Source organism: Zonotrichia leucophrys, chromosome 26 (genome assembly GCF_028769735.1).
Source record: "Zonotrichia leucophrys gambelii isolate GWCS_2022_RI chromosome 26, RI_Zleu_2.0, whole genome shotgun sequence".
NCBI classification, from domain to species: domain Eukaryota; kingdom Metazoa; phylum Chordata; class Aves; order Passeriformes; family Passerellidae; genus Zonotrichia; species Zonotrichia leucophrys.
In genome coordinates, this window is record NC_088195.1 from 4,853,210 (window position 1) to 4,880,595 (window position 27,386).

At 48.5% G+C, this 27,386-nt stretch overlaps 1 protein-coding gene across 6 annotated transcripts; it reads right to left on the minus strand.

The window, feature by feature from the left end:
* Positions 1–2,660: 2,660 nt before the first annotated feature.
* On the minus strand, positions 2,661–27,386 carry C26H6orf89 (chromosome 26 C6orf89 homolog). 6 transcript variants are annotated; one of them, XR_010442857.1, is made up of 9 exons: positions 27,313–27,386; positions 23,827–24,034; positions 22,294–22,459; positions 10,254–10,408; positions 9,821–9,942; positions 8,592–8,718; positions 7,796–7,919; positions 3,402–7,429; positions 2,661–2,835 (listed from the first exon to the last, which is right to left on the minus strand). XR_010442857.1 is itself a non-coding variant. In XM_064733096.1 (8 exons), exons 2-8 carry the CDS (start codon positions 24,013–24,015, stop codon positions 7,344–7,346), a joined length of 969 nt encoding a protein of 322 aa, XP_064589166.1. In that variant the 5' UTR covers positions 24,016–24,034; positions 27,313–27,386; the 3' UTR covers positions 3,081–7,343. The 6 variants fall into 6 exon arrangements, 3 of the variants coding, with proteins under 3 accessions (XP_064589166.1, XP_064589168.1, XP_064589167.1); XR_010442859.1 differs by lacking the exon at positions 2,661–2,835 and having other exon boundaries at positions 3,081–3,525; positions 7,179–7,429; XR_010442858.1 differs by lacking the exon at positions 2,661–2,835 and having other exon boundaries at positions 3,081–7,066; positions 7,179–7,429.

Genomic DNA, 27,386 nt, shown 5'->3' on the forward strand with positions numbered 1-27,386 from the left:
AACTCATGGATCTCTGCAGAGCTGCTCTCCATAGGTCACTCACCCTCAGCCTGTGCTGGTACCTGGGGTTATCCCTCCCCAGGTGCAGGACCTGCTCCTGTTGAACCTCACTGGGTTTCTCTCCACCCCTCTCTGCAGCCTGTCCAGGTCCCTCTGAAGGGCAGCCCAGCCTCCAGGTGGATCAGCCACTCCCCAGTTCTGTGCCATCACCAAACCTGCTCAGGGTCCATTCCATCCCTTCACCCAGGCTGTTGATAAACAAATTAGGTAAGACTGGACCCATTACTGATCCCTGGGGAATGCCACTGACTACAGACCTCCAGGGATTCTGCTCTGCTCACAACTCTCTGAGCTCAGCCATTGAGCCAGTTCTTGATCCACCTCATTGTCCTTTCATCCAACTCACACTTCCTGCTCTTATCCATGGGGATGTTACAGGACACAGTGTCACAAACCTTGCTGAAGTGAAGGCAGACACCACCCACTGCTCTCCTCTCATCAACCCATCCTGCCATGCCATCACAGAGGGCATCAGATTGGCCAAGCAGGATTTCCCCTGGGTGAGTCCATGCTGACCCTTCCAATAACCTCCTTTACTTCCAGGTGTTTGTGATGATCTTCAGAATGAGCTGTTCCATCACGTTTCCAAGGATGAAGGTGAGGCTGACTGGCTGGAAGTTTCCCAGATCCTCCTTGCCGTTTCTGAAGACAGGATTTAACACTGGCTTTTCTCCAGTTTTTGGGAACCTCTCCCATTCTCCAGGGTTTTTTAAAGATGATGAAGAGTGGCTAAACAACTTCTGCCAGCTCCCTCAGCACCTGTGGGTGCATCCCACCATGGATTTATGGGTGTTAAGTCTGCCTGGCTGATCTCTCTCAACTTTCTGTGAGCAAGGGGAAGTGTTCCTTTCTCCATCCTTCATCTCTTACTTCCAACATCTGGGATTCCTGAGGGCTGCTCTCAGCAGCAAAGACTGAGACAAAGAAGGTGTTGGGAAATTTCACCTTCTCTGTGTATTCCATGCCCAGGACACCCACTGGATTCAGCAGCAGCCCCACATTTTCCCTAATCTTCCTTTTGCTGCTGATGCACTTGGAGAAACCCTTCTTGTTGTTCCTGATATCCCTTGTCGGACTCAATTCCAAGTGGACTGCAGCCTTCCTTCCTGCATTACCCAAAGCTGTTCCTATAGACCTCTCACCTGCCTGTCCCTTTTCCAACACCCCATAAGTGTCTTTCTTCCATTTGAGAATTGATTGAATCTCCCTGCTCTTCCATGTCTCTTACCCCCCTTTGCTTGATTTTGGATCATGGGGATACACTGGTCTCGAGTCTGGATGTTTGATATTGACCAGCTTTCCTGGGCCCCCTTTCCTTCTAGAGCCCTATCCCATGGGATTCCCCTGAGTAGGTCTTTGGAAAGGTTGAATTGGCTCTCTGGAAAATCAGGGTTCTGGCCCTGCTACCCACACAGGATCCTGAGTTTCACCATAACATGGGTCACTACAGGCAAGGCTTTCCCCAACCTTCCCATCATCAACCAGTCCCTCCTGGTTTGGTGGCACAAAACAGAAACACACCTCTCCTCCTTGGCTCCTCCACCACTTGTACCAAAATTATTCTCAATGATCTGCAGGAACTTCCTGGACTTCCATGTTATCTCTCCAACAAATCTCAGGATGGTTGAAGCTCCCCAGGAGAACCAGGACTTTTGACCATGAGGCCACTTCCAGCTGCCCAGAGAAAACCTCATCAGCTTCCTCCTCCTCACAGGTGCCCCGCAGCAAATACCCACCACAGTGCCACCCACAATCTGTAACAACAATCCCACAGCATTTGACAAAGCCCTGTTTTCACACAGGTCCTCTCCTATCCCTGGAATGCAGGGTTAGAAATGTGTTAGAAACAAAGGCAGCAGGATGCAATGGCTGAGAGCAGTTTGCAGCACAGAACTCCCCAGACAGAGGCAGAGCCCAGGTCTGTGATGGGGGGACAGCATTTGGCAGCTGAGGAACAGCCCCAGCCTGATGGGAACAGGGGCAAGCTGAGGGTGATGCCTCTGCCCTGAACCATCAGGAGAGGAAGAACAGGGTACAGAGCTGAGATGGCCCCAAACAGGAGGGCTGGGAGTCTCAGGGCTGGCTGGAATAACCAAACCATCCAGCAGGGTATGTACAATGCAGCTTTCCTTCTGCTCACTCAAGGAACAGCCCATGCCCCACCCCAGGGAGCAGCATGGGGACAGGGACAGGAGCCACACCCATTATGACCCCAAACACCCCATAATCCTTTCCTATGTCTGGTAGTGTCACCTGCTCATCCTTGGGAACCCAGCAGGGAGGGATTCAAAGTGTGCAAGGAAAAAGGGCTGCACCCTTTCAACCCCACCACAGGGATCAAGGGGGTCTCACACTGGGTTTAAGCTCCAGAAACCCTTCATGCACTGCCCCAAAGCTTTGGGATCCCAGAATTACCTCAGCTTTTCCAGGGAGTTTCTGGCCAGAGTCAAATCCCTGTTCTCCCATCCCTTCCTCCACCCTCCTGAAGGTTTCCTCATCCCAAAACTGCTGCCCACCCAGGATTGTCCACAACACCTGACAGGCTCTGCTCCAGCACAGAAGTGACCAAGCCTGGGTTTCTACTGACTCACATCTCAGGGTCTCCAGGGGGGCTGGTTGGTGTCTAACAGGCTCCTGCTCTGCTGTGGGAGTAACAGGATCTCTCTTTTCTCCCTACTCGCCTGGATTTATGAGCTCTGGAGGAGTTTATCGCCTTCCACGCCTCAAAGTTTGGCTAAAATCAACTGGATTGTGAAGGAAAGATGGAGATTGTTGCTGGGAAGAAAAGAAAGGAGGGATAGGCAGAGTTGTTGCATCAACTTGGTTCAGAAAATCAGGCTAAAAATTTCCCAACCTGCTCCTTTTCACAAAGTGTTTCTTATGACATTTTCCTAACAAAAGTGTTCTGACTTTTCATTTAAAATTACACTTCCCTTAGAAAAAGTGTACCAAAAAAGGTTAAATAACCCCTCAAAGTTGACATGCAATATGAGAATAAAAATCAGGAAAAGGGAAAAGGGTCATTAACACTTGTATTTAATTGCAAAAATTAAAAACTTTTTTATTCTTCTTACATACAAATCTCATTTATTTACATACTTTACAGGCTTTTCCCAAGTATTTACAAAGTTTGCAATATATTAAATTAGGACCATCCATAAAATTCTGCATTAAGTGCATATTCACATTCTTTTTTTTTTTTTTTTAAATCCATCACTAAGTTTAGTGTTCAGCATTGAAACAGTCTTTATGCATATATAGCTTTACTTCCCAGCACCTCTGAGCCTTTAGAATGTGGCTCCCCTCCCCAAGACAAGGAGAAAATGCTAAAAATAAATCACCTGCCATTTGTTTGAATCTCCAAAGCAAAGGGAAGTCCAGCATCTCCCTTGTCTAACTCAGCAGGACACTAAATCTGCCCTTTACAAGGAGGAGGTTCCTGAAGAGGAGGATTTCGAGTTCTACCTATAAAATTTACCAAGAGGAGAAAAGTTTGATTTGCAGGAAGCAAAAACTCTTTGTGCACCCATCAAAATGGCCTCACCCCAGGAAATATTCCATTTTCTTGGGGGCCATGGGGCTGAATGAGGACCTGGGATTGGGGTGTGTGGAAATTTCCCTCCTGGAGGGAGGGAACAAGAGGGTTTCAAGGCAGAAGGATCCCCATTTCTGAGACACTGGGGATTACAGAGCTCACATCTCTACCATGAGATGTTCTCCTGCTGCTGCTGGAGCCCAGGAGGCCACGAGGGAAGGGAGGTGCTTTGATCCAGCCCAGACAAAGCAGCTTCTCCTCCAGAATATTCCAAAAACAGGCCTGGTGGGAGAAGCTGCAGTCTGGAGACTCATGGGGAATCTGACTCAAAAGAGACCCCTCAGGGGAATCAATGTGTGCAATAACAGTGGGCAGGGGAAAAAAATGAAAAGGAACAAAGAAAGCAAAAAAAAGAATCAATAGGAACTGCCAGGTTGGCTCCCGTGGGGGCCACTCATTTCCTGGTACTGCAGTAAATCATCATAATCCTTTCTCCTCCTTTCAGTTACCCTGAGTTCAGGACTGACTGACAGCACTGGTCAGTGACCCTGCTTTGGGGAGCAGCTTTAAACCACGATCCTCCTGCCCAGCTGATGGGCACAGCCCGTCCTTCCAGCCTGGCAAGGGCAGAGGTGCCCCCTCCTCTGGGCTCGTGGGTAGTACCGATCGCTGGGGTGATTTCAGAGCAGCTTTGCAGCCTTTGGGATGTGGGGTGAGGAGGAATCCATCTCCCAGCTCACAGGCAATGAGCTCTGAAGCACACAAAGGGATTTTAAATTGTTTTAACTGGGGACTTGTGTGAGCTGGGCAGAGTGGGGGATTGTCCAAACCAGCACAGAGAGTGCAAAAGGAGAGCTGAGGTGAGGGAGACCACGGTGGGACACCCCCTTTGTGATTCATGTGATCATGGCTGTGAAACCTCAACAGCTGCAGGAACAGCCCTGTTCCACCTCAGCAGGCCTCTAGGACCACCAGCCTCCCCAGGGAAGTCCTGCAGCCTTTCCAGGGACTCTGGCAAGCTGCAGCTCTGGATGTGGAAGACAACCAGGTATCAAAACCTCCCTTTGGCCATCCCAGTTCTGCCATTGTGGCCTCACCTCTGGGTTTCCCACCGTGGCTCCTTGCCTGCCCTGGGATGTGGAAGGTGTGAGCACCACTCCTCTGGCAGCTGGACACAGGAGCTGCTCTGGAAGCTGTGCTGCAGACTGGGGCTCTGCACTTGGGCCAAAATTGACTCTTTATCAGCAGGAGAACTGCCCTCCTGTTTTAGTTTAGCAGCTAATTCCTTACAGCCTTTGGAAGAGGAAGAGAAAATATACCGGAGAGCTTAAAAACAAATGATGTAAGCTCCGAAGGGAGCGAGGCTGGGACATATGCAATGTATCTGAGACAGAGCTGGAAACTTATGCAGAGCCCATAAAGTGCACTTGGAAGGCTGCTCTGCAAACAGGCCAGACTCACCAGCTCCTGTCCAACCAGCTGCAACTCTTCGAGGAAGGGAGAAGCACTACGTGAGAACATTTCTGCTAAAAACCTGCCCCTTCCTCCCCCCAGTCCAAACAACAACTGTAAATAGATCCATTTTCTCTGCTTCTTCCTGAAAGAGCCAGACAGCCACAATGGCTTAAGTGTGACTCTCAAAATCCAGGCATTTCACAGACACTTGGGAATTGTCTCCGCAGCTCTTTTACAAGTTACAGTCAAGGACACTTAGCAGTGACAGTGTCACCAAACCGCCGCAATCTCAGCAAGAATGGCTCCAGCAGCATCTTTGAGCAAATGCTTTACAAAAATGGGTCAGATACAAAAGCAGTAAGAGGTGAAGTAACCTGGTCAGCCTTTGAATTTGATTTGAGAAGCTGCCAAAGTGTAAATAGCAACAGTCACTAATGAGGCCCTAATTCTGCCATCACTGAACTCCCAAATTTCCATTAACTAAGACCCAGGCTTTAAGAGGAGGGAGAGGGGTGGTGTGTGTGTGTGTCTTGGCATGTGCAAGATTGAATGTAGTGTCATGAGTGTGAAATACACTCCAAGCAGTGAGAACACTAATGGAAGTTCTATTAGTCCAATTCCCTTTAATACTTGGTAACAAATTATATCAGTCCTCTTCTATCCTGAGAGAGCCAGACACTCTCTCCCATTTTGGTTCTACTAGATCTGGTGTGTGTCCAGCACCAAGGGCCATGCACAGACTGACACAGGTGCTGGGCTTGTTCTCATTGTTTTGACAGGAGAAAAACAAGGGTTATGCATAGAAATGTTTGTAGTGTCAAGGCCTCAGACTGAATTCTTTGGAGCAGGAACTGTCCTCTGCCTTATTCTTGTACAGGAGCCAGAAGTGGTCATCCCACTTGGCAGCTTTAATCAACTCCTAATCAGATTAGCACAATGTTTGCTCCCTCCCCTCAAAAACAAAGGCTGGACAGACATTTTCCCAATCTGTCATTTTACATGTACCTAAAATATTTACAGAGAAAAAGGCTCTTGCTCCTGAGAACAGAGTTAACTCGCTGTCAACCAAAACCCCTCCCAACTCCATATTAACAAGTGTGAGAGAGTATGTCCTGAACTCCAGCCCTGGCCTATGAGTTCAGCCTGACACATCTGTAAATGATCTTCAGCAGTGGGATCAGACCCAAAGGATCAGACTTGGAAGGGACCGGAGCATCCGCAGTCTGCAAAGCCCGAACCCGAGCCTCTCTCAGGGCACTGGAGACAGCGCTGCTCCAGCAGCAGGAAACACGCAAAGGCAGCTTGGAAAGGACCCAGGAAAAACCAATGTTCATTCTGAAGACAGAGTTCCAGGTCTGGAAGGAGTCAATGTAAATATATGCCAGGGAAGAGGGAGGTTTCAGGTGCTCCCAGAGGTACCGAGGGCTGGGAATGCAGGCAGTGCCTCCAAAAACAAGGAGCAGCTGAGAATGGCTGGGCAGCCCTTGGTGTCTGAGGTGAAAGCTGGACAGAGCTGCTCTCTCCCAGCCACAGCTCCATCCAGAAGTCCTCCACTGCCAGCACCTCTGAGACGTGTGTCAGTGTTTTTGCAGGAAAGGAAGTGGAGGTGAAGAAAAGCACAATTACCATTTGACTCACTCACACAACCTGCTGACAGAGAGCTGCAGAACAGTGATCACAACACGGAGAGGCCTGAAGGGATTCTTTTGGTACAAGAAGGACGAAGTGGGTGAGAGTTTCTGCCCTCAGGCTCAAGGCTCTCCCCAGGCAGGGAGCAGGAGCCAAGGTCAGTTCTGCAGGGCTCACACAGCTGCGGACGTGAGGAGAGCTGGGACACATCACCAATTCATTCCCTTTATAGAACTGGCCTGACTACACAGGCTCAAAGCTTCCTCCTCAGGAGGAATGTACACAGAAATGTCACACACCCCATCCACTCCCAAACCCCCCAGGAAGTTTCAGAAGTGCCATAATCCACAAAGGTGAATCTCATCCTGAGAAATCCATCTGCTGCTCCTGGAAAAAAAAACCCTTTGCTGCAAACCCAGGGCTTACCTGAGGGGACAGGGAGGGTCATAAATAGCTTGAGCTTCTCCCAAAATACATTTGAGGAAAGGCAAAGGATTACCTCAAGGGTCAGGAAAATAGTCCTTTTTAAACACTGTAAACATGCAGGGTGGCAAAGCTGCCTGCCCCAGTTGCCCTGGCTCGCTCTTCTCAAGACGTTGCCTTGGCTTCAAAGCTGAAAGTCTTCTTGTCCTGGGAACAGCTCTGTTTTCCCACCCCAGCATCCTTAGCTGGCAGCTCCATCACAAATCACTGCTGGCTCTGTCCCTCTGGCCATGAAGCTCATTGTCCAGTGATCCGTGCTGGCATAACCTTGGGAAGAGGCAATGGAGAGGCTCTGTTAGATGGGCCCATCCTTAAGGAGCGCTCCCATTTCCCACAAAGGGATGTGCTCATGCTGGAGCTTTTTGGAAAGATAATTCCCTCAGTGGGCACTGGGTTTGTAACACCCATTGTGCACCCACACTGCTCAGCTTGGAGCATCTCCAGTGTTGCAGTTGCAGGCCACAAACTCACTCTCTGTGAGGATCACTCTCTGCTGTGACAAGCAGGCACACACCAGTGTGGAGGTGACAGTGGCACAAACCACCATCCCAGGTGTCAGACAGAAAAGACCCAGCTGGAAGCAATCTCCTGATTCCACTCCCAGCCCCTGCAAGCCACAGCTCTGGTACTCACCCAAATCCCCAGCTTCCAGCTCCACCTTGAACACCTCGCAGTGTTCTCTGCACGTGTCCAGAGGTGACACAGTCAGGGTGAGCTGCCCACTCCCAACAGCAAAGAGGCTGTGCAGGCTGTAGCTCTAGGACAGGAGGAGAGGATTTCAAAAGCTTTCCTTGGCTCTGTCTGCCCAAAGCAGGGACAGCCACTGCCCTGCAGGCAGGTGAAACAGAACAAACAGCAAGTTTGCTGCTCCACCAGTTACCAGTGGAGCACAGAATTTTAGCTGAGGTCAGCTGCATGCAAGGGTTCTCTTCTGCTCCAAGGCAAGGCAGGGCCTGCACATCCTCACAACCCAGGAAAACACAGAGGAGGAGATCAGGCCAGTGAAGTGTCAGAATGAGTGAGACTCACTGCCAGAACAGCTCCTAAAATGCAGCTCTTAAAACAATTCTGCCCAACTGTGCTCAGAAAGATCTCACCCAGCTATAGAGCAAGGCCAGACACGTGAATGGAGCAGGCAAGGGGTGTTGGGAACAAGGTGATCTTTTAATGTCTCTGTTTCTGTGACATTTCCAGCTCCAAGGGAGGTTGGCACAGGGTATCTCCTGCCCCAAATTGGACACAAGTGCTGGGAAGCACAACCACCTTGAGATGCCACTTTACACAGGGATGGACAGAACTGATACAACCCCAAAAGTTCCTTTTCAGGACTGAATCAGCTAAAAATACCCTGAAAATCCCACAAAAACTCAGAGCTGCTGGGAGATAACTCACAGACAGGAGGAGAATGCCTTTGGAATTTATTTCTCACCTTATTCCCCAAGTCTGGGTGGCGGATGAGGAAGCAGCTCTCCAGGGACAGTGTCTTGGGGAAGGACTGCAAAAAGGAGGCAGGGAGAAAATCCTGGAGAATCCTGGATCTATTCACAGACTTGTTCCTAAACAAACCAGCCCATATTAAAGAATCATCATACAATGATAAACGTTTGCATTAAAAAGCTACTTTCCAGATAAAATTCTTGCCAAATGTTCATGCTTGATAAACAGCATGACAGACTGGCCCTGGGAATCAGGAGCAAAATTCAACCTCAACCTCTAAATCTGCTCCTCCCCACTCTCCTCTGGGCTCCTGCACCAGGACCATGTAAAGATGGAGCAAACAGATCCTTATGGATACCTGAACTTCATTTCCCTCTCATTTTCCCTTAAAATGATCCAAGTCATTGACCAGATCCATTAATTACAAAAGATGCAGAGAGGTGGCATCATACACAACCATAACTGAACCCACACTGTGAGACAGGGGGGATCCAAGGCTATTCTCTAGACCAGGAAATGTGACTGGAAAAGGCCAGGTGGGGCTTGTTATCTTTACATCCCTGTCTAGGGGATTAATTCTTCTGTACCCTGACCATCCCTCTACCAGTGCTGGCTCTGAGACCTCAGAGAGCTCTGAGTTGTTCACATGTCTTGTTCCCATTAAAGGCTTTGGCAAAGAGCTTTTGGATAAAGGGGCAGGATGAGGGTTGGCCATATTTTCTGCACAAGACCAAACACACACTGCAGGATTCTTTGACTTTCCATTACTTCTCAGTGTTTGCAGAAGTCATGGCATCTCTCCTCAGTCAGCACCAGTGGTGGAGGATTTCCACTGAGCAGACAGAGGTGATAGAAATGTGAACCACTTGTCTCAGGTGATTTGATCACAGCCCAGATGATTTACAGCCTGAAGAACAGTCCTTGGGATAATTTTATCTTACAAGAGGAGCAATAGCTGGAGACCAAGCACCAACTCTCCATTTTTAGTGCAGAAGTCTCGTCCTCAGAACAAATCAGTGCCAGCAAGCAGAAGCAGCCTGAAACCCACTCCTGTACACCCTCCCTCCAATTAAACTGCAACTTGGTTCACACAGGCAGAGCCTGAGCACCCCTACAGAAAGGATGTGTCCGTCCATCCATCCATCCATCCATCCATCCATCCATCCATCCATCCATCCATCCATCCATCCATCCATCCATCACATGGTTGGTCTGACTCACCAGGGAAAGAAAAATGGGCAGCTCCATAATTCAGCTGAATTTTCTTCTATTATAACCCCTGCCAGTTCTGGATCCTGGGACTGAAAATGCTTCAGTTCTTCATAGGAGAGGTGCTGCCCTGTCTTAAAGACCATGAAACAAAAATAAAAGCTGTGCCCACAGGGTTGCCCCCTGCTCCCATTTCCATCCCACTAGAAAACATCCAAGAGCAACAGCCACGTGGATTGCTAATGTTCAAATACAATGATCATTAGTCAGAGGAACAATGCAGGGAGCTCTTTCCCCCCACATCTTTACAGGAGTGAAATATCTTCTTAAACATGTCCTGAATGAGCAGTTTGAGCTCATGGGTGAAAATACTGGGCAGGGGTTTTGGGCTTGTGCTGTTCAAGGGTTTGGAGTCATCACCCAGCCTCACAAATCCCTGCATTACCTTGATTAGAAAAGGCTGATGCCTCTGGAGCTTTTTTGATAGCTCGCTGGTGTCTGTCACTATGTGAAGGCTTTTCACAGCAGAACAGACTGTGCAGTTTGCAGGAAGTGCAGAAGTGTTCTGTCTGCAACCTGCTGCCCACCAGTCCTGGCATTCTGGGGAAGAAACAAGGGAAACCTCTTTAGTAAGACCAAAAATGGAATGGAAAGGAGACAAATTCAATTACAAACTCATTATCCCTAACATGAAACACTGAGATTTCTTATAGTTTCTGATGGCTGTAACTCAAAAAGAAGCAGCTTCACCAACAGGGAATGTTTCCAGCACATTTTGGAGACAGAGCTGAAGGTTGTGAGCAATAGAGAGCTCATGGAAATTCCATTTCTGTGTACATGAGGCACACAAGCTCAGCTACCCTTCCATGAGCAACAGAGGGATGGCAACCATCATCTGTAGTGTAATTAAACTGAAACAACTCCATAAGCAAACGAGCAACCCAAAGGTGTTATCAAGGAGGTAACACCCAGTAAACCAAAAAAAGATCCAGGGTGGAAAGAGAAACTCCCACATGGCTGGCACTGGTGTCATGAACCCTGCTAGGACATACCTGAAATCATCACCCTCCCCTTTACCACTGTGGTAATTTAGAAATTTGTCCCTGGCAATGGTTGCCCAATCTCTGATGTGCAGAAGATGCTGGGAAATGTCAAATTTCACCAAGACATGCTGCTGCTGTTTTCATTCATGCCATGCATTGACTTGAAGATGAAACTGGGAGAAAAGTCCCAGCAGGAGCAACCCCTGGACCACAGCCACATTTATTTTAAATTCCAAAACTTGTTGTTACACCACAATCAGCTGAACTGGCCTACAGTGAACACTGCATATGTTTACATCTTCAAAAATTTAATTTTTACATGAAAACACAACTTGATGCCTATATCCCACCTCCCTCTTCCAATTAACAGCTCTCCCAAAAAACTAATAAATATTAAGAGAAGGGACTTGTTGCAGCAGGGAATAAGCAGGAAAATGCTGAACACCCTCTGAATTTCTATGGAAAGGATGTGCAGAGCAGGCACTGCTCTGAAAGGGTGTGCCTCTAATTTGCAGAACCACACAAAGATCAAATTCCAACTCCTGGCCCTGCACAGAGACATCCCAAACTCCCACCCTGTGTCGTCCAAGCACTCCTAGAGCTTCAGCAGCCTCAGGGCTGTGCCCATTCCCTGGGGAGCCTGTTCAGTGCCCAGAATCTCTGGATGAAGAACCCTTCCCTGATATCCACTCTAAATACCCCTAACACAAATTTATTCTTTGGAGATACAGCAGCAGGCTGTGAGAAATGGGAGAGCTTAATGGAAATTCCACTTCAAACACAGATTTTATGGCAGTGACAGCCCTGGTTCTGCAGCCTTAATCCAACAGGAGAGCCTTAACTTGGGCAGTGGCAGCAAACCCATCCCAGGCCTGATCTGACAGGGTGGGTCAGGAAAAACCCAAGGCCTGGGACACATCTCCCATGAAATATCCAGGGATCTGTCCTCACCAGCAGGCCCACCCTGCCAGCACATGTCCAAACAGCCCCAAAGTCTCCTGGACATTGCTGCAGGCAAACCAGGAAAAATGGAGGGGATGGCAAAGGGAGAAAGAAGAGAGAAGTCTGGCAGAAAAATCAAAGATGCACAGCAGCTTTTTGGGGCAATAAAGACCATGCACAAGCTGCTTGTCACTGCCACTGCAATTTCCAGCCACACTCATGCTCCTGCACAGGGCTAAGAAGGGATGAGCAACACTTCAGAGGGAAACTCTTGTTTTATTTTCCCCTCTGACATCTGCAATGGGCCACGAGGAATGCTACAGAGGATTTATGTTCATTGGGACATAACAACAAGGAGCAGACTGGGATTCATTTTGCTTCTTTCTTGCTGAGTATTTCCAACTCCCAAATGCTGCATTTCCCACCCTACTGCTGGGATATGGACTGAAAAGGATCAGGATATAATTCCTAGTCTTTCTGGAAGAGGCAGCTACACTGCTTTCAGGGGAAGGGGAAAAAAGGCAAAACAAAGTGTAAAATCCTTCTTGCAAGCAGAAGTCCCAGTCCCATGAGAAACTGCTCCAATGTACTTTCCCTCCCTGCTCACAAGAGAAAAAAGAAAATCTTTGTTCCACTGCCTGTGGAAAGCTTCAGTTTTACAACAACAAAAAAACTCAACTCACAAAAAACAGCTGGTCAGTGACAGGAAACAAAAGGCTGAAAGATCTCACCAGAGAAAGGGCAGTCGCTGTGAAGAGAACACGAAAACATCTCTATGGTCTGTCATCAGATGGGGCGTAGCAAGGCTGTAATTTCTCTCTGGGCAAAACTCAGAAACCTCATCCTTAAGCATTAAACACAGTTGTCCCCAAATTTTCCCTCTGGGCTCAGGGCAGCACCCCACGGAACAGGATGCTAATCAGCTTGACAGTACAGAGCTTGATTCCTCTTTTGAGCCAGCCTGGGATATTTGCATTCTCAATTGCTCGATTCAGGAGGTGATTTCTTTTCCCCATGAATAACCAGAGCACAGCACTGGCTGAGATGCATTTCAAATGCTGCAAGTGGGGTTGTGGGATTTTTTTTTTTCCCCTAGTAATTAATCTTTTAGATTTATTGTGGAGGGTGTTAGTCTGTGCACCAGCATGTGTGTGACTGGCATGACAAGTACAGGCAGAGCCTGCCCTTCCCAGGGAGGGTGGGAGGAGAGATGGAGCACACAGGAGCCAACAGCCACTGGGGACCAGGGCAGGATTTTACCCAGGATGCTGATTTTGTCTCCTCACCCTCCCTGCATTCCTTTTACATTATCACCCTGCCTGCCCAGACACCCTGGGGATGGCTCGGTGGAGGCTGAGCGCTGTCTGTGCACACACACACTGCTCAGGGATGCAAATGGAAGATGCTCTTTTCATCCCAGCACAGCCCTCACACCATGGTCCCATCCACTCCCATCCACACAGTGAAGGGCTGGGCGTGGGCAATTCTCCCTGAGGAGCTGGAGTGCAGGAGAGCAGCTGGAGCAGTGACACATCCAGCTATCCATTACAGGACAGAAGTGTGGCCAACTTCTCTCTGCTTTCTCACCCCTTTTTGAGGGGCAGCCTTTGGTTTGTTCAACAGAACTTCAGTTCCCCATCGGCCATAACCACCTCATATTTCCTTTTATGTGTTATTATTTCTCCAGAACAAGAGCTGCCTTCTCCCCTGTGTCAGGAGAGCTCCTAGCAGAGCCAGGCCTGGGATTTTCAGCTGCTAACACAGCACAGACCAAAAGATAACAATCTTCCCTCAAAACACATCTATGATTAATACTACAAGGAGTTTATGACTCTACTTTCCACTATGCAGAAAAATAATTTTCAAGTCACCCTCAATTTAAAATGAGCACCCCGCCCTTCTTGGCTGTTTTCACAGAGGATCTCCCAAATTTTTGGCTGCCCACAGCACTAGAGAGGGGTGTGTGTGCACAGCCCCAGAGATGCTGGGTGTGGATGATCAGATTGTAAACTCAAGGCTTCTGAGAAGACCTGGCCCTGCTTCTGCCCATTGCAGCAAAGCAAATTAACGGATGGAAACGTGCCCACATGGATTTGGGAGCAGGATCCCAGCAAGCCCTGCTCTCTTCAGGGACCCTACAGAGGGTGCAGGATCAATCTGCCACTGCAGAAGGCTCAAAGGGAAGCCTCTATCAGGAGGAACTTTTGTTCCTGCAGGATGTAGAGCTAAGGGCTGATCCTGACCCTAACAAAGTGTTCAAAACACAAAAACCTCCTGCTTGCAGCACTGCAGGTGCTGAGGCAGTTTGCTGGCTCCCCACGACACTGCTTTGCTCCCCAGCACTCAGGGCTGCAAGGCGGAAGCAATCTCCACCAGGAAAGCACCTGCCAGGTGTGCACAGGCAAGTCTGGTCCCAGGGAGACCCCCCAGGACTTCAGAGCCCCCCAGGTGTTGTGTCTGCAGGGGCTGCTGCTGCCATCACCCACAGGCACTGACAGGAGGCTCCCCAGAGGACAGGCTGAGGTACTGAGCAGCTCCACAGCCTGCAAAGGCTGGTTCCAAATCCCAGATCCTTCTTTCTGAGGATGAGACCATTCCCCAGACCTACCAGATACTTCACTGGGGCCAATCCTTGGAATATTCAAGCAAACATAGAATGAAATCCTTGGAATATTCAAGCAACTTCAGCAAGCATTTTGTTCCTGCAGGATACAGAGCCAAGGGTTGCTCCTGACCCTAACAAAGTGTTGAAAACACAAAGCCTCCAGCATTGGATGAACTCAGGGCTCCCAAGAATGGCTGTGCACTGAATATTCCCCAGACACTTCCCTGTCCTTTCTTGTAGCTCCATTGTACAAACCTGGGTGTTCCATTAAAAGGGGATTCTGCCCCTCTGCCCTGCGCAGGTGAGACCCCACCTGCAGAGCTGCCTCCACTCTGGGACCCCAACACAAGAAGGATGTGGAGCTGCTGGAGTGAGTGCCAAGGAAGACACAGAAATGCTCTGAGGGCTGCAGCCCCTCTGCTCTGGAGCCAGGCTGGGAGAGCTGGGGTTGTTCATCTGGAGAGGAAAAGGCTCTGGGGAGACCCTGGATCCCCTTCCAGTGCCTAAAGGAGATCCCAGAGAGCTGGAGAGGGATCTGGGACAAGGCCTGGAGTGTTAGGATGAGGGGGAATGGCTTCCACTGCCAGAGGGCAGGGATAGATGGGATATTGGAAAAGAAATTCTTCCCTGGGAGGGTGAGGAAGCCCTGGCACAGGGTGCCCAGAGAAGCTGTGGCTGCCCCATCTCTGGAAGTGTTCAAGGCCAGGCTTGAAGAGGCTTGGAATAACCTGGGATAATGGAACAATTTAGGCATCAATTCATGATCACAACATTTACACAGCTAAATCCCATCATTCTTACTTTACAGATCTAGGAATTCCAAGCTCTGTAGTTACCAGTGGCACAGCTTGGGAGAGGCATTTGGAGCACTTTGTTGCACAAGAAATGTTTCCATCTCGCTGCAAATTCTTCACTAGGCTAAAAATTAATTTGATCATTTATAATGTCATGTCAAAGTCAGGCTAAACTGATGGGCTCTTAAGTAAGTCAGGCAGGAAACAAGGATTATTAATTACAGCCTGCAAGTCCTGATTAAGGACTGCATCACAGTGGGGCTTTAAATATACACTACAAAGAGTGTCCCTGTTCAGCACCACATCCTCACCCCTCCCTCATATTGAACTTTTATTGTAGCTCTGGCTATACCGAATATATTTATGCCACGAGAAGAAAGCACCTCCCAGTTTGGTTCACAGCATTTTTAGGAACAAAATAACAACTACAAAAAAGCCCATCAAGAACCCCTTTATTGTTGTTCTGAGTAGAAGTCAACAGCTTGAAGAACTACTCGTTCATCTCACTAATGGGTAACGGCTGCTCCACCAGCACAGGGATCATTAGTCAACCCCGAGCAAAGCATGGAAATGATTTTGATCCAACCAGACATTGTGAAATCAAGTCTGCTGAGCCGAGCCCAAGAGGAATTCACAGTCCACTGGGGCAAGAGAGCATTATTTCCAGGAGAAATCTGCACCTACCAGTGTCAAGAATGGAAGGCAGGGGCCAAGCTGTCAGGAAAGCATCCAAAGTCCAGCTGCACCTCTGGTTACCTGCCCCAGTGACAGCTTGTGCTGCACGAGCAATCTGCCTCAGAGAACAGCTTTGGAAACAAATCCCTCCCAGCTGCTGTCACCTGCCTGCTGGTGGCCTCAGCCTGTGCAAGGTTTGACATGTCTGTGTCACAAGTGCACAGGGAGCTCTGCCAGGCTGCTAAATGCCTCTGCAAGAGGCCACCTATGGCAAACATTAGAGAGAAGCAAATCCAAAGTAAGGATTCACTCTGCAAATGAGGAAACAAGAAATTTTGGAGGCTTCACAATATAGAAGTAAAAGGAAGAGTATTTTGTGTTCCACAGCACCACAATGGTTTGGGGTTAGTTTACTGCCAGCAAACCCAAATAAACAGCTCACTGGCTGAACCAAGGCCAAAGTAACAGAGTATGAACAGCTTGGCACCACCCTGCCCTGCAAAGTCAGCCGTTTTCTTTCCCCTTTGAACGAGCCAACACATGTCTGCTGGTTGCTTTCAGGTTGTATCATAAAAGGGTTGTTTACATACACAAAAGATCAGATAAACTGGCAGCTGTGCAGTGATGGGAGGCAGCCCTGCACATGCTGTGACCCACAACCACCTCCAAATGCTTCAGCCCCCAAAGAGGGTGCATGAAAAACAAGAGCAAAAACCAGCTCAACTCTGCTGAGGAAAAAAAAAAATAACATCCTTTGAGAGCAAGAGGAGAGGAAACAAGTTAGAAATCAGATCCTGCCTTACCTCCCAAGCAGCCTTATTGCTCAACCCTTTAGTCTGAGCAGGCCCACACTCCTTGGGCTAAGGAATGGGTCAGACAGAGCATGGGCTGCAAAGCTCATGGGGAAAGGCTGGATGAAACCTGAGTGCTCAGCTCACAGGGAAAGGCTGGATGAACCCCTGGGTGCTCAGCTCATTGGAAAAGTCTGGATGAGTGCCTGGGTGCTCAGCCCATGGGGAAAGGCTGCATGAACATGTGGGTGCTCAGCTCACAGGGAAAGGCTGGATGAATATCTGGGTGCTCAAGAAAAGGCTGGATGAACCCCTGGGTGCTCAGCTGACAGTTAAGGCTAGATGAATATCTGGGTTCTCAGCTCATTGGGAAAGGCTGGAGTAATACCTGGGTGCTCAGCCCATGGGGAAAGGCTGGATGAATGGATGAACACCTGGGTGCTCAGCTCACAGTTAAGGCTGGATAAACATTTGTGTGCTCAGGAAAAGGCTGGATGAATATCTGGGTGCTCAGCTCTCAGGGAAAGGCTGGATGAATATCTGGGTGCCCAGCTCACAGGGAAGGGCTGGATGAGTGCCTGGTGTTGCAGGATGAACACCTGGGTGCCCAGCTCACAGGGAAGGGCTGGATAAACCCCTGGGTGCCCAGGCTGCTCTCAAGAAGCAGCAAGTCTCCATGCAAGACAGGCATGCTGGATGCTCCCCTTCTGCACAAAGCTGTGCCAAAGATAAAAACTCTCCAAGGCTGGAGGGAGAGAAGCATAGGGAAAAGTGTTTTGCCTGCAAAGGGTTAAGATCAGGGAAGAGACAGGGGCTGGCCAAGTGCCAAGGCAAGCCTCCAGCTAAACCCAAGGTGGGCCAGCCAAGAGGCAGAGGCTGCTGCCCTCGCCCAGTAACCAGCTGCTGCCCTCCCCCAGTAACCCAGCCTGCTGTGACCCATCCCCACAAATAGCTCTGGCACCCAGCAGGCTTTAGTAACACACTGACAGGCCATTTACAAGGTGTTGCTAAACACTGCTCCTCCAGCTGGGCTCCTTTCTCTACAATAATTACACATAAAGCTGTAAACATGATTTTAGCCCTACTGGTCTAGGCAAAAAGGGGAATTTAACACTTCTCCTCCAAGCTGGGGATAACTTGCACAGGATCTCTTTTCCAGCACTGAGATCCATGTGTGCTTTTGTCTGATTTTAGGTGTGCTGAGCAGTTACTGACCCAGCTGATTCTGGGCTGGACAGGATGAGTGTGCCCAGGACCAAGTGTCATTATTAAAAGAAAAATTGGATTTTCTTTGAGGTCTTTACAACCCCTGCTACCAGTACAACGTGCAAATTGTCACATTGGGCCACAGCCTGGTCCCCACTGACAGACCTGCTCTGCTGAGGTTTTTGAGCTGCAAGGACTGAACACATGAGTCAATGTGAGAGCAGCTGAATGCTCTGCTCATCACATCATTGCATGGCTGGCAGGAAACAGTTACCAACCAGCTGACATTAAAAATCATATTTAGATATTAACAAAGCTGTAGGGATGACATAGTTGTGAAGGAAAGAAAAATCAAGTAAGAGGGACCACCAATGTGGTTTTAAAATTTCTGTTAAAAGAATAGAAAATCCCTTTTTTTCATTTGGCTTTACTGCAGACTTTGAGAGCTCAAGTATCCCTAATGCTTCTTAATGCTGGGAGAGAGGAACACTTGTACCCCTATTTTGCACCAGAGAACTGAAACACAGAGGGAATCTCCCCTTTCCTCTTTCTCCCAGATCTGGATTGCTGCCCACCCTATTGCTCATCACTTCTGAAGACTTACAGGACTCACAGAGACATGAAGGATTTTATGTGCATTTAAATAACAACTCCACACAAACTCCATCCCAGCCTGTGTGAGAAATTAATCCACAATGCACAGGCCCTACATTTCCTTGGAATAGCATTAGATAGCTGTGAGTTAACCCATCAAAATACACTGTGTTCTTTACAGCAGGTAGACCCAGAGGTCTGACAGCCCAGTGCCAGTTATAACCTCTCTGGGGTTAGAAATGAAGGGCTGATGTGCCAAGAGCAGCCAATGTGACCCAGCAACAGGGCTTTCACAAGCTCTGCATAAACACCAGCTCAGGAAGAGCAAATGCAAACCACATTTCCAGAGAGCTTTTCCCCAACCACAGGGATCTTGCCCTGGGAAAACAGCTGGAAGAGAGGCACAGACCCAAGGGTCTAAGAGTCAGCTATCAAGGAACAAAGGGTGGGAACATAAGGTTTAATATGGGAATTGATCTGGGGAAAAAAAGTCAGCAAGAAAGAGAGCACAGAGACAGGCAAAAAGGAAATTTACTTTGGACTCAATCCTATAAACAATGCAAGAGAGTTTTGTGGATGCTGCTCCTCACCTCAGAGATCCACCCACAGCCACTGACAGACAGACAGCCCTTGTCACCCACAGCACAGCTCTTGGGTGGAAGGCACGAGGATGGAGGGCAGGTCACCATCAGCAGGAGGGAGGGGAGAGCACATCCTGCACCTCTGCACCTCCCAAAGCCTCACCATGACTCTGACTGCAGCTCTTGGCTCTCAGGGGAAACACAACAACTGAGCTGCCCTTGTTCTGCAACACAAACCTGGCTGCTCAGCCCACACCTCCCAGCAGAGCAGGCTCCAACCTCAACCCCAGAAAGCTTCCTCAACAGGAACAGAACCTCAACAACCTCAACAGGAACAGAACCTCAACAACCTCAACAGGAAAGCTCCCCAAAGCTCAGGGGGACAGCACAGCCCAGGCTGGCCCTGCCTGCCCAGGCACAGAGGAAGGAGCCAGACCACCCGTGCCCATGGCAGGGTAACGTGTGCCAGCACAGCCTCCAGCTGACAACAGGTGGTTTCCAACAGGAACAGCCCAAGCTGGCTTTGAACTGGTGCCCAAGCACAGAAAGCTCCAAGCTCCATCCTCAGCCCCCTCAGAATTTGCTTCCCAGAACCCAGATTGGGAAAGGAAGAGTCTGTACGTTGAGTCCCTTCATTAGTGGTTTTCTCTGCTGCTCAGGCACAGTGCAAGCATCTCCCTCTCAGAGACAGGAGACTCAGAGGGGATCTCATTAAGGCATATAAATATCTCCAAGGGATGCCAAGAGGATGTGCCAGACTTCTCCATGGTGCTCAACAACATGTTTTAGCCACAAAGTAAAACACAGGAAATTCCACCTCAACCTGAGGAAGAGCTGCTTTCCATGGAGGGTGGCAGAGCACTGGGACAGCAGGCAGAGAGGACATGTCCCCCTCTCTGTAGCTATCCCAAACCCACCTGTCCCAGGTGACCCTGCCTTGAAAGTGGGGTTCAACTGGGTGACCTGCAAAGGTTCCTCCCAACCCAAACTATTCTGGCATTTTGTGATCAGAGAACACCAGACCTGCCTGCAAGACCCAAAATTCAGCTTTACCCCTTCCCTTCAGCAGACCACAAGGCCAAAATTAGGGGCAAAATAATACAACAAATAAAAAGCAGGGCTGAAAAGGCTTGGGGGAATCACTCAGCCCCAAGCCATGGAACTCCTTTTTCCAGATCCCTGCTGGATGGCTTCACCAGTGTCCTCTGGGCAGCAAGCTGTGATGGTGACACCAGTGTCACTGGGCCAGTGTCAGTGGCTGCAGCTGCCTGCTGGGAAGCCAGGACATGAGGGATTCCCACAGGAACCCAGCCAAGGTTCAGCCTGGGTGCTGCACTCTCCCATTTAAATAGCCAGGGTCCTGTCCAGGATCAAAGTCACTCCAGCCAACACCAAGTCAATCTGTTAATTGGGACATGCTGTGGCTTCCACCACAACCTAATTCTGTGCAAAAGAGAGCAGTGAACTGATTGCTGCCCCTCCTATTGTCCACTCGAAGACTTGGACAAAAATTGCTGATCTTATGTGCATTTAAACTACAGCACTCAAGATTGGATTTTCTTGCTTTGGAATTACACACTCACATCAGCTGATTTTTCCAAAGGTAGGCCAGAACTGCTCCTGCTCTTATTTATCTTTACAAGGAGATCCTCGTGGTTTCAGGCAGCTCTTGTACTACAAACTTCAGCTGGGCCAAGGAACCTCCTTGGGCTCTTCTCATCCAAAGGGACCCTGTGGCAGCTGAAGGAAGAACCTGTCAACTTTCTGGACAAAATCTGATTGAACAAACACAACAGAACCACAGAATGGTTTGGGTTGGAAGGGACCTTAAAATTCACCTTGCTTCACCCTGTGCCATGGGCAGGGACAGCTTCCACTGTCCCAGGCTGCTCCAAGCCCTGTCCAACCTGGCCTTGAAAGCTTCCAGAGATGGGGCAGCCACAGCTTCTCTGAGCAACCTCTGCCAGGGCCTCCCCACCCTCACAGGGAAGAATTTCTTCCTAACATCCAATCTGCCTTCATATTTAGCTAATTTCCCCTTGTCCTGTCACTCCTGGCCTTTGTGAAAAGTGAAATGAGCATTAAAATTCCCATTGGATTCCACCTCAATACAGGAGCAGGGGGGTGTTCACCCATGGAAAAGCTGGAATGAAGCAGATAAGCAGGCTCCTAATGTCAAGTGCTTATCAGAGCCATCTTCTCACCTTTGTTTTCCACTCCCAGAATATCCCAAATCATGAGGAATAAGAGGAACAATGAGGGATACCCTGCCCTACCCATACAAATTGGAATCAGCAGAAATCCCATGTTAGCAAGAGGGAGGGAGAGAATGCAGAATGGTGCTGGCATTTCAGGGAGCCCTTTTTAGCTCTGGCAGGAAGGTCAGAGCCAACACAGACATCTCCAACACAATGAGGTGCCCAAGCTAAATATAAACATGACAAGGGCACGGCTACAGGAGTTTGTTTTTACAGTGTGCCACATCCCTGCTCAAAATAATTCACAGCTTTATCATCACTGACAGTCTTTGTGTTCCAGCAGAGGCAGAGCCCAGGCTTGCACACACCTGCCAGGCTAAGTGAAATGATTAACCAAGAATGAGAAATAGCCAAACTTTTCCATTGCTATTGTGCCATTCTAGGAAAATCCGGGATGTTGCTCTCCTGTGATGGGATCACCTCACAGGGAACCCTTATCTGACTTCCTCCCACACACACACATTGCCCTTAATGTCACATAAACATGACAGCACTCAATCCCCCAGGCCTTTCACAATATGCCACTTGGCAAAAACTCCTTTTCCTTAAACCAGGCCACAAGTTGAGGTTTTTACACTTTGCTCACAGATATCAAGATTTGGTTGAGAAACTGGTTTTGCCTTACTCAGAAAAAAAAAACCAAGAAAAGGTGACATTTCCCTAGCAGAGCTATCTCAGTTCTGGCTCTCAGAAGTGCAAAGATTTCTAGAGAAAAGGGAACTCTTGTGGAAGAAAGACCCGAGGTGTTAAAAGCAAGGAAAAGAGAATGTGCAAGAAGAAAATTATCAAGTTAGAGATAAAATATGCTTCAGTCCCAGTGAAGCTAGAACTCAGGCTGCTATTTTTAAGTTCAGTGGTAGGAAAAGAGAAAACCATGATGCCAAGCCAGCAACACATTTGTGGCACCCTGGAGACATTCGAGTGACTCTCGTGGCTGGTATTTAAGTTGGTATTTCTTGCTAGGCTTATGTTCTAGCAGGGAAAACATTTCCTTACTCTCCAACATGTATTTCTTGGCAATGGGCAGGGACAGCAGGCGGATGTGCCCGACGAGGGAGCCCCAGGCCTGGGCTCTGGAGAGTGGTGCTTCAGGTGGCAGAGGGTTGTAGGGCTGGATCACCAAATAAACAGTCAGCAACACCAGGCCCAGGGTGAGCAGTCCCTGCAAGGGAAAAAAGACACAGAGATAATCACACTGCAAGGAGCTGAGGTGTCCTCACACCAGGACACACCTTCTGCTGCTATCACAGGGCTGTGGCTGTGCACCACAGCATGAACATTCTTTATTTTTGCTGGGTCTCCTCATTCAGCTGCAATGCTATTTATGTACACAGAGTTGTCAGCCAGTTTTATTATTAGGGCTGTCCACGGATGAAATTAAGCAGCCTCCAAACCCAAGCCACACAAACAGCTCTGTTCCTGTATTTTAGCACTGCAAATAACCCAGCATGAGATCAATCAGGATTATCTACAGATAGTTCCTTTTCCCTACCTAACCAAATAAAAGCTTGCACTCCTGCCATGCCTCTTACACAAGGAAAGCCCTGTGGCTTTTGCAAACATCCGTCAAGCCTCGAAATACTTTGGCAGAGTTGGCACCAGCTCCCTCCTCCAGACCAGAATCCCAAATAAGCCTTAAAGAGATGACATGACACATTTCTCCCCCTGGCCAAAGTCAAACTGAATCAACAGCAAAAACAAGAACAGAAGCTGAAAGTTCAAATTTGCAGTTTCCTGTTCTCCTGCCTCATTTTACAGCTTTTTATAGGACATGAGGAAGAGAGCTTGAATTTTTTTTCCAAATAAAATCCATTGCAATGGATTTGTAGAGATGACACTAAAGTATTACTGAGTATTATGTCAGTGGGAAGCTTTTTAGACTTGAAGCAAACATCTGGTCTAGTGGAAGGTGTCCTGCCCATGGAAGGGACGTGGAACTGGATGATATTTAAGATTTCTTCCAACCCAAACCAGTCTGAGATTGAATGGTCTCAAACCTACCTAACAATAGCATCCTTCCACTCACTTTGCAAAAGTTTTTACAGAATCTTTCAGTTAAGGCTTTTAAAACATTTTTCTACCATCAAGCATGATGATAACAGCTTTATTTCATAGACCAGAAGGAGAATAAAGACATGTAGAAGTTTGTGGCAGGGTCAGAAACAGAGCCATGTTCACTTCATGACTCAACCCTGAACTTCAAGAATCTCTTTCCTTCCTCACATTTCCATTCAGGATGCCAACACTGAGAATCTTAATCTGAAAAATCAATCCAAATCTCATTAGTTAATAATTTATGGGAGAGGAAGATGTGGACAACGTAAATTTACAGCACATATGAGCAATTCCAAATCTTGGGCAGCCGCTCTCGAAGCAGGTCATGAAGGAAGGAAGTTACACTTCTAAAAAAAGATCTTTATTTTTTAAATAAAGATCTTGGAAAATTCATCAAGAAAATGCAACGGGAAATAAAAAGCTCAGGTGCACAGGACCATCAAATGCTGTGTTCATGCACAAAAGTCATCTTACCTTGTAGAGAGCCACTAAGACAGGGTACCGTGGGGGGCCCCTCTGGGGTTCGTTTCTTTCCAAGAGCTGCTTGATGAACTTCTCAATGGCTTTTTCTGACATGCCACACTGGTGGCCAGTCTGCCTCACCAGATCAATGGTCTCTGAGAGCTTGTCATAGATGCTGAGCTCGTTGGCTGAAAGCTCCATGGCCTCCGAGGAGAAATCCCTGAGGAGAGATGGGGTGTGTTAACAGAAATCACCTGCAGGCACACAACCCAACAGCACAGCCATGCCAGGAATGTGGCAGTGCCCAGGAAAGAAGGAAGGATCCTCTGGATTAAATCTGCTCCCAACCAACAGCACAACACTGAGCTGCACTCCTGACAGTCTCTGCTGCTTCAGGATCTCCCACCGACTCAAAGAAGCCGTGAAATTCCCTGACAAGAGCAGAACCGGCCGAGATTCGCAGCTTATGTAAATGAACAAAGCTTCCCAGCAATCCATGAAACTCCATTTATTCATCTCCTCCAAATGAATCCGTCCCATAAAGCAATTGCTCACCGAGTACAAAAGCCAACAATGCAAAGCTGATCACCACACACAGCAGCCCTGCTAAGCCCTCCCGTGCTACGATTTCAGTGGCTTATTTTAACCCAGATTTGTGTTCATTAAATCCCCCGTCAGCAGTGGGACAGGACAGAGAAACAAGCAGAAAGCATCGGGCAAAGTTCGGCAGTTTACAATTTGTCGAAATTTTCGCAACCTAATGTCAAAGCCAACTGATTATTGAGCAAGAGCGACGTGAGAGGCAGCAAAGCCCCCACCTTCCTCTGCAAGCTTGCCTGCAGGTCAGAGATGCCACAGAACTAAAAAACCCAGCAAGAACTGCACTGTGCTGGGTGACAAAATGGCATTTGACAGCAAATTATTTCTCACTTATACAAGAACACACCCATGAGAGATCAACATTAAGTTGCAAAATATAAAAAAAAAAAAGTATATTCCTCTACCACTTCTACTCTGCCACAAAGGCCTCTTTGAGAGCAGCTGATGGGCTCAAGAAAAGATGTAAAGAAAAATTGCTGGACAAGGTACAAGCTGCCAATGTGAGAATCACGCTGTAAAAACTTCTCATTGCCTGGGAAAAAACCACTGGCACTGCCTGGGGGAAAGGCAGAATCTGCAGAGTTTTGCTTTGCCTCTCCTTTCTGATGTGGGTAACACTAACCTGATCAAACTGGGCCAGCTGGGGGAGAGTTGAGCAATGCTCTGCCCTGAGAGCACAGCCTGAGGGTCATCACATAAAAACACAATAATCACAGCTGAAAACTGAAATCACACCCCTGTCCCCATTTTGCTCTACAGTTTCCTGGCCCCAGGAAGCAGCTCATGAATCTACTTCACCCAATTGACCACTTTGCTCCCCAAATTCTGTCTCTGCACTGTGAGAACTGTAATTATTGACAGGGCTCTGCTCACCTGAGCACACACTGAGCAGCCCTGAGTAACAAACCACCTCAACCCAGATTTGCTCAGCTGTCATTTGTTCTGGCTGCTCCCATGGCACAAATCAGCCACAGCTCTATGTATGGACAGAACTACAGACATGATAAAGCTCAGATTTGAACTCTGGTTTGCCTTAAAAGAGCTGGCTGACAGCTCTCCCCCTAAACCACCTACAAGTCACAACCCAAGCAAGGGGGATGTTAATATCTTCTTTTTAGTGCGAATCTGGGGTGTATTTTCAAAAATCCCCACATTGCACAGCTTCAGTGGTTGCTCTTCTCCCCACAAGATCTGTTCTGCCCTTTCACACTTGTTTATGTGGTCACATGGAGCATCAGATCAGGAAAATTATCTGGCTGAAAAATAACCCTGATTTGTTTCAGCAGCTGCCTAAGCATTCAACTCCAGCAGTTAATGTCAGATGTTATATTAACATCAGTGTCAAATTTCTAGCCACAGCCACAGAAACACCAAAAAGGTAAAAATGCCAAATTAAATCCCAACTCTGAGAACATACTGCACTGCACTACCAGGTTAATTAGCTCCTGGCCCTCTTCTACCAGCATTCCCTGCATTCCATGCAAATATTTGTCCCAGATCTTGCCACCTGAGCAGCCCCATGGGCAAGCAAAGCAGGTTGGGTCAATAACATCTCATATTAACCTCTCCAAGACAAGGACTTTTTTTCTTCCTCATCTGTAAAGCACCTGCCACGCACGTGACAATAAAAACAAGCTTTACTAACTCTTTCATTCATGCAATACCCTGATTCATGGAACAAGCAGGAGCCAGCACATCTGCAGGATATTAAAGGCCTTTTTTTCCCCCCTCTCCAGCTTTTCTGGTTACTCCAGTTGCCTGGACACTGTAAGTGTTGTGCTAAGTGGTCTGAAAGATTATCTGGTGTCCTCTGGCTCCCGAGTGCCAAAGCTTCCCCCTTGAAGCTGTCCCGTGCAGAATTCCAGCAGATTCAACAAGCTTCTCCTGCTTGCAGGATCTGCCTGGAACCACTTATAACAAACATCCCCACAGAAATGCTGTCAAACACTGTGGTTTCCCCTTTTCCAAACAACACAAAAATCCTGCTAAAATACAACACTGAGATATATCCCAGTTCTCACCCCTCTCCACTCTGAGCAAACACCTTTGTAGACAACCCCTGTAAATCACAGACACTGAAAACCCAATCCAGCTCCTTGACAAATTCAAGAGTAACTCAATCCTCCAGCTAGGAAATAAGGCATTCTGCTCCCACATTGCTGGGAGAACAGATGAGGCCTTAAAAAACAAATAACAACCCATTATTTCCCTTCCTATCCCTACAAAATAATAACAACAGGCTACTGTACCCTCTTTGCCACCACACACACTGAGCAGGGCTCATCCTTTGCAAACCCCTTAGACAGAGGCCTTTGAAGGAGGAACCCATATGTTATTCTGGCTTTTTATGAACTCCAGCACCCCGGGAGGAATCAGCAGCTCTCTCCACGAACAGAAACAGTGATGGCACTTGGCTGGCAGGGTTTGCACCCCAGCACCCAGCTCTGCCCACAGACCCCAGCGTGGTTAGTCCAAGGCTTTACAAGGTAAATATTTAGACAGAAACGGTGCTGGAGGAGTCTTTAAAAGGGAAAGCTTGCTCGCCTTGCGGGTGAACCTACAGTGATGTACATATATATAGATTTAGATATAAAAATATATTCCCATCTGCTTGGTGCCGCCTCTCTCGCCCTGCCAGGGGATCAGGTCCCAGCCTTGCTCTAAAACCGCTCCGGAGGAATCCTGACCCGGCCACAGCCCCACGGCCTCGCCCGTGTTCCCCTGAGGCAGAGGAGCCCCGGACATGGGGACATTCTTAAAAATAAATCAATAAACTAAGCAGGACACCCCGCACCCCGGCTCCAGCCTCCCCAAGCCGGGGATTCCCCCCGGCCCAGCCCGCGGTCAGAGGCCGCAATCCGAGCCCCCCGCGACCCCCGCCCGTGCCCGCGGCCTCACCCCGCTCGCGTCCCGCCCGGCGGCTCCTCCCGCTCCGGCTGCGGCCCCGCCCGCCCCGCTCCGCTCCGGCTCCA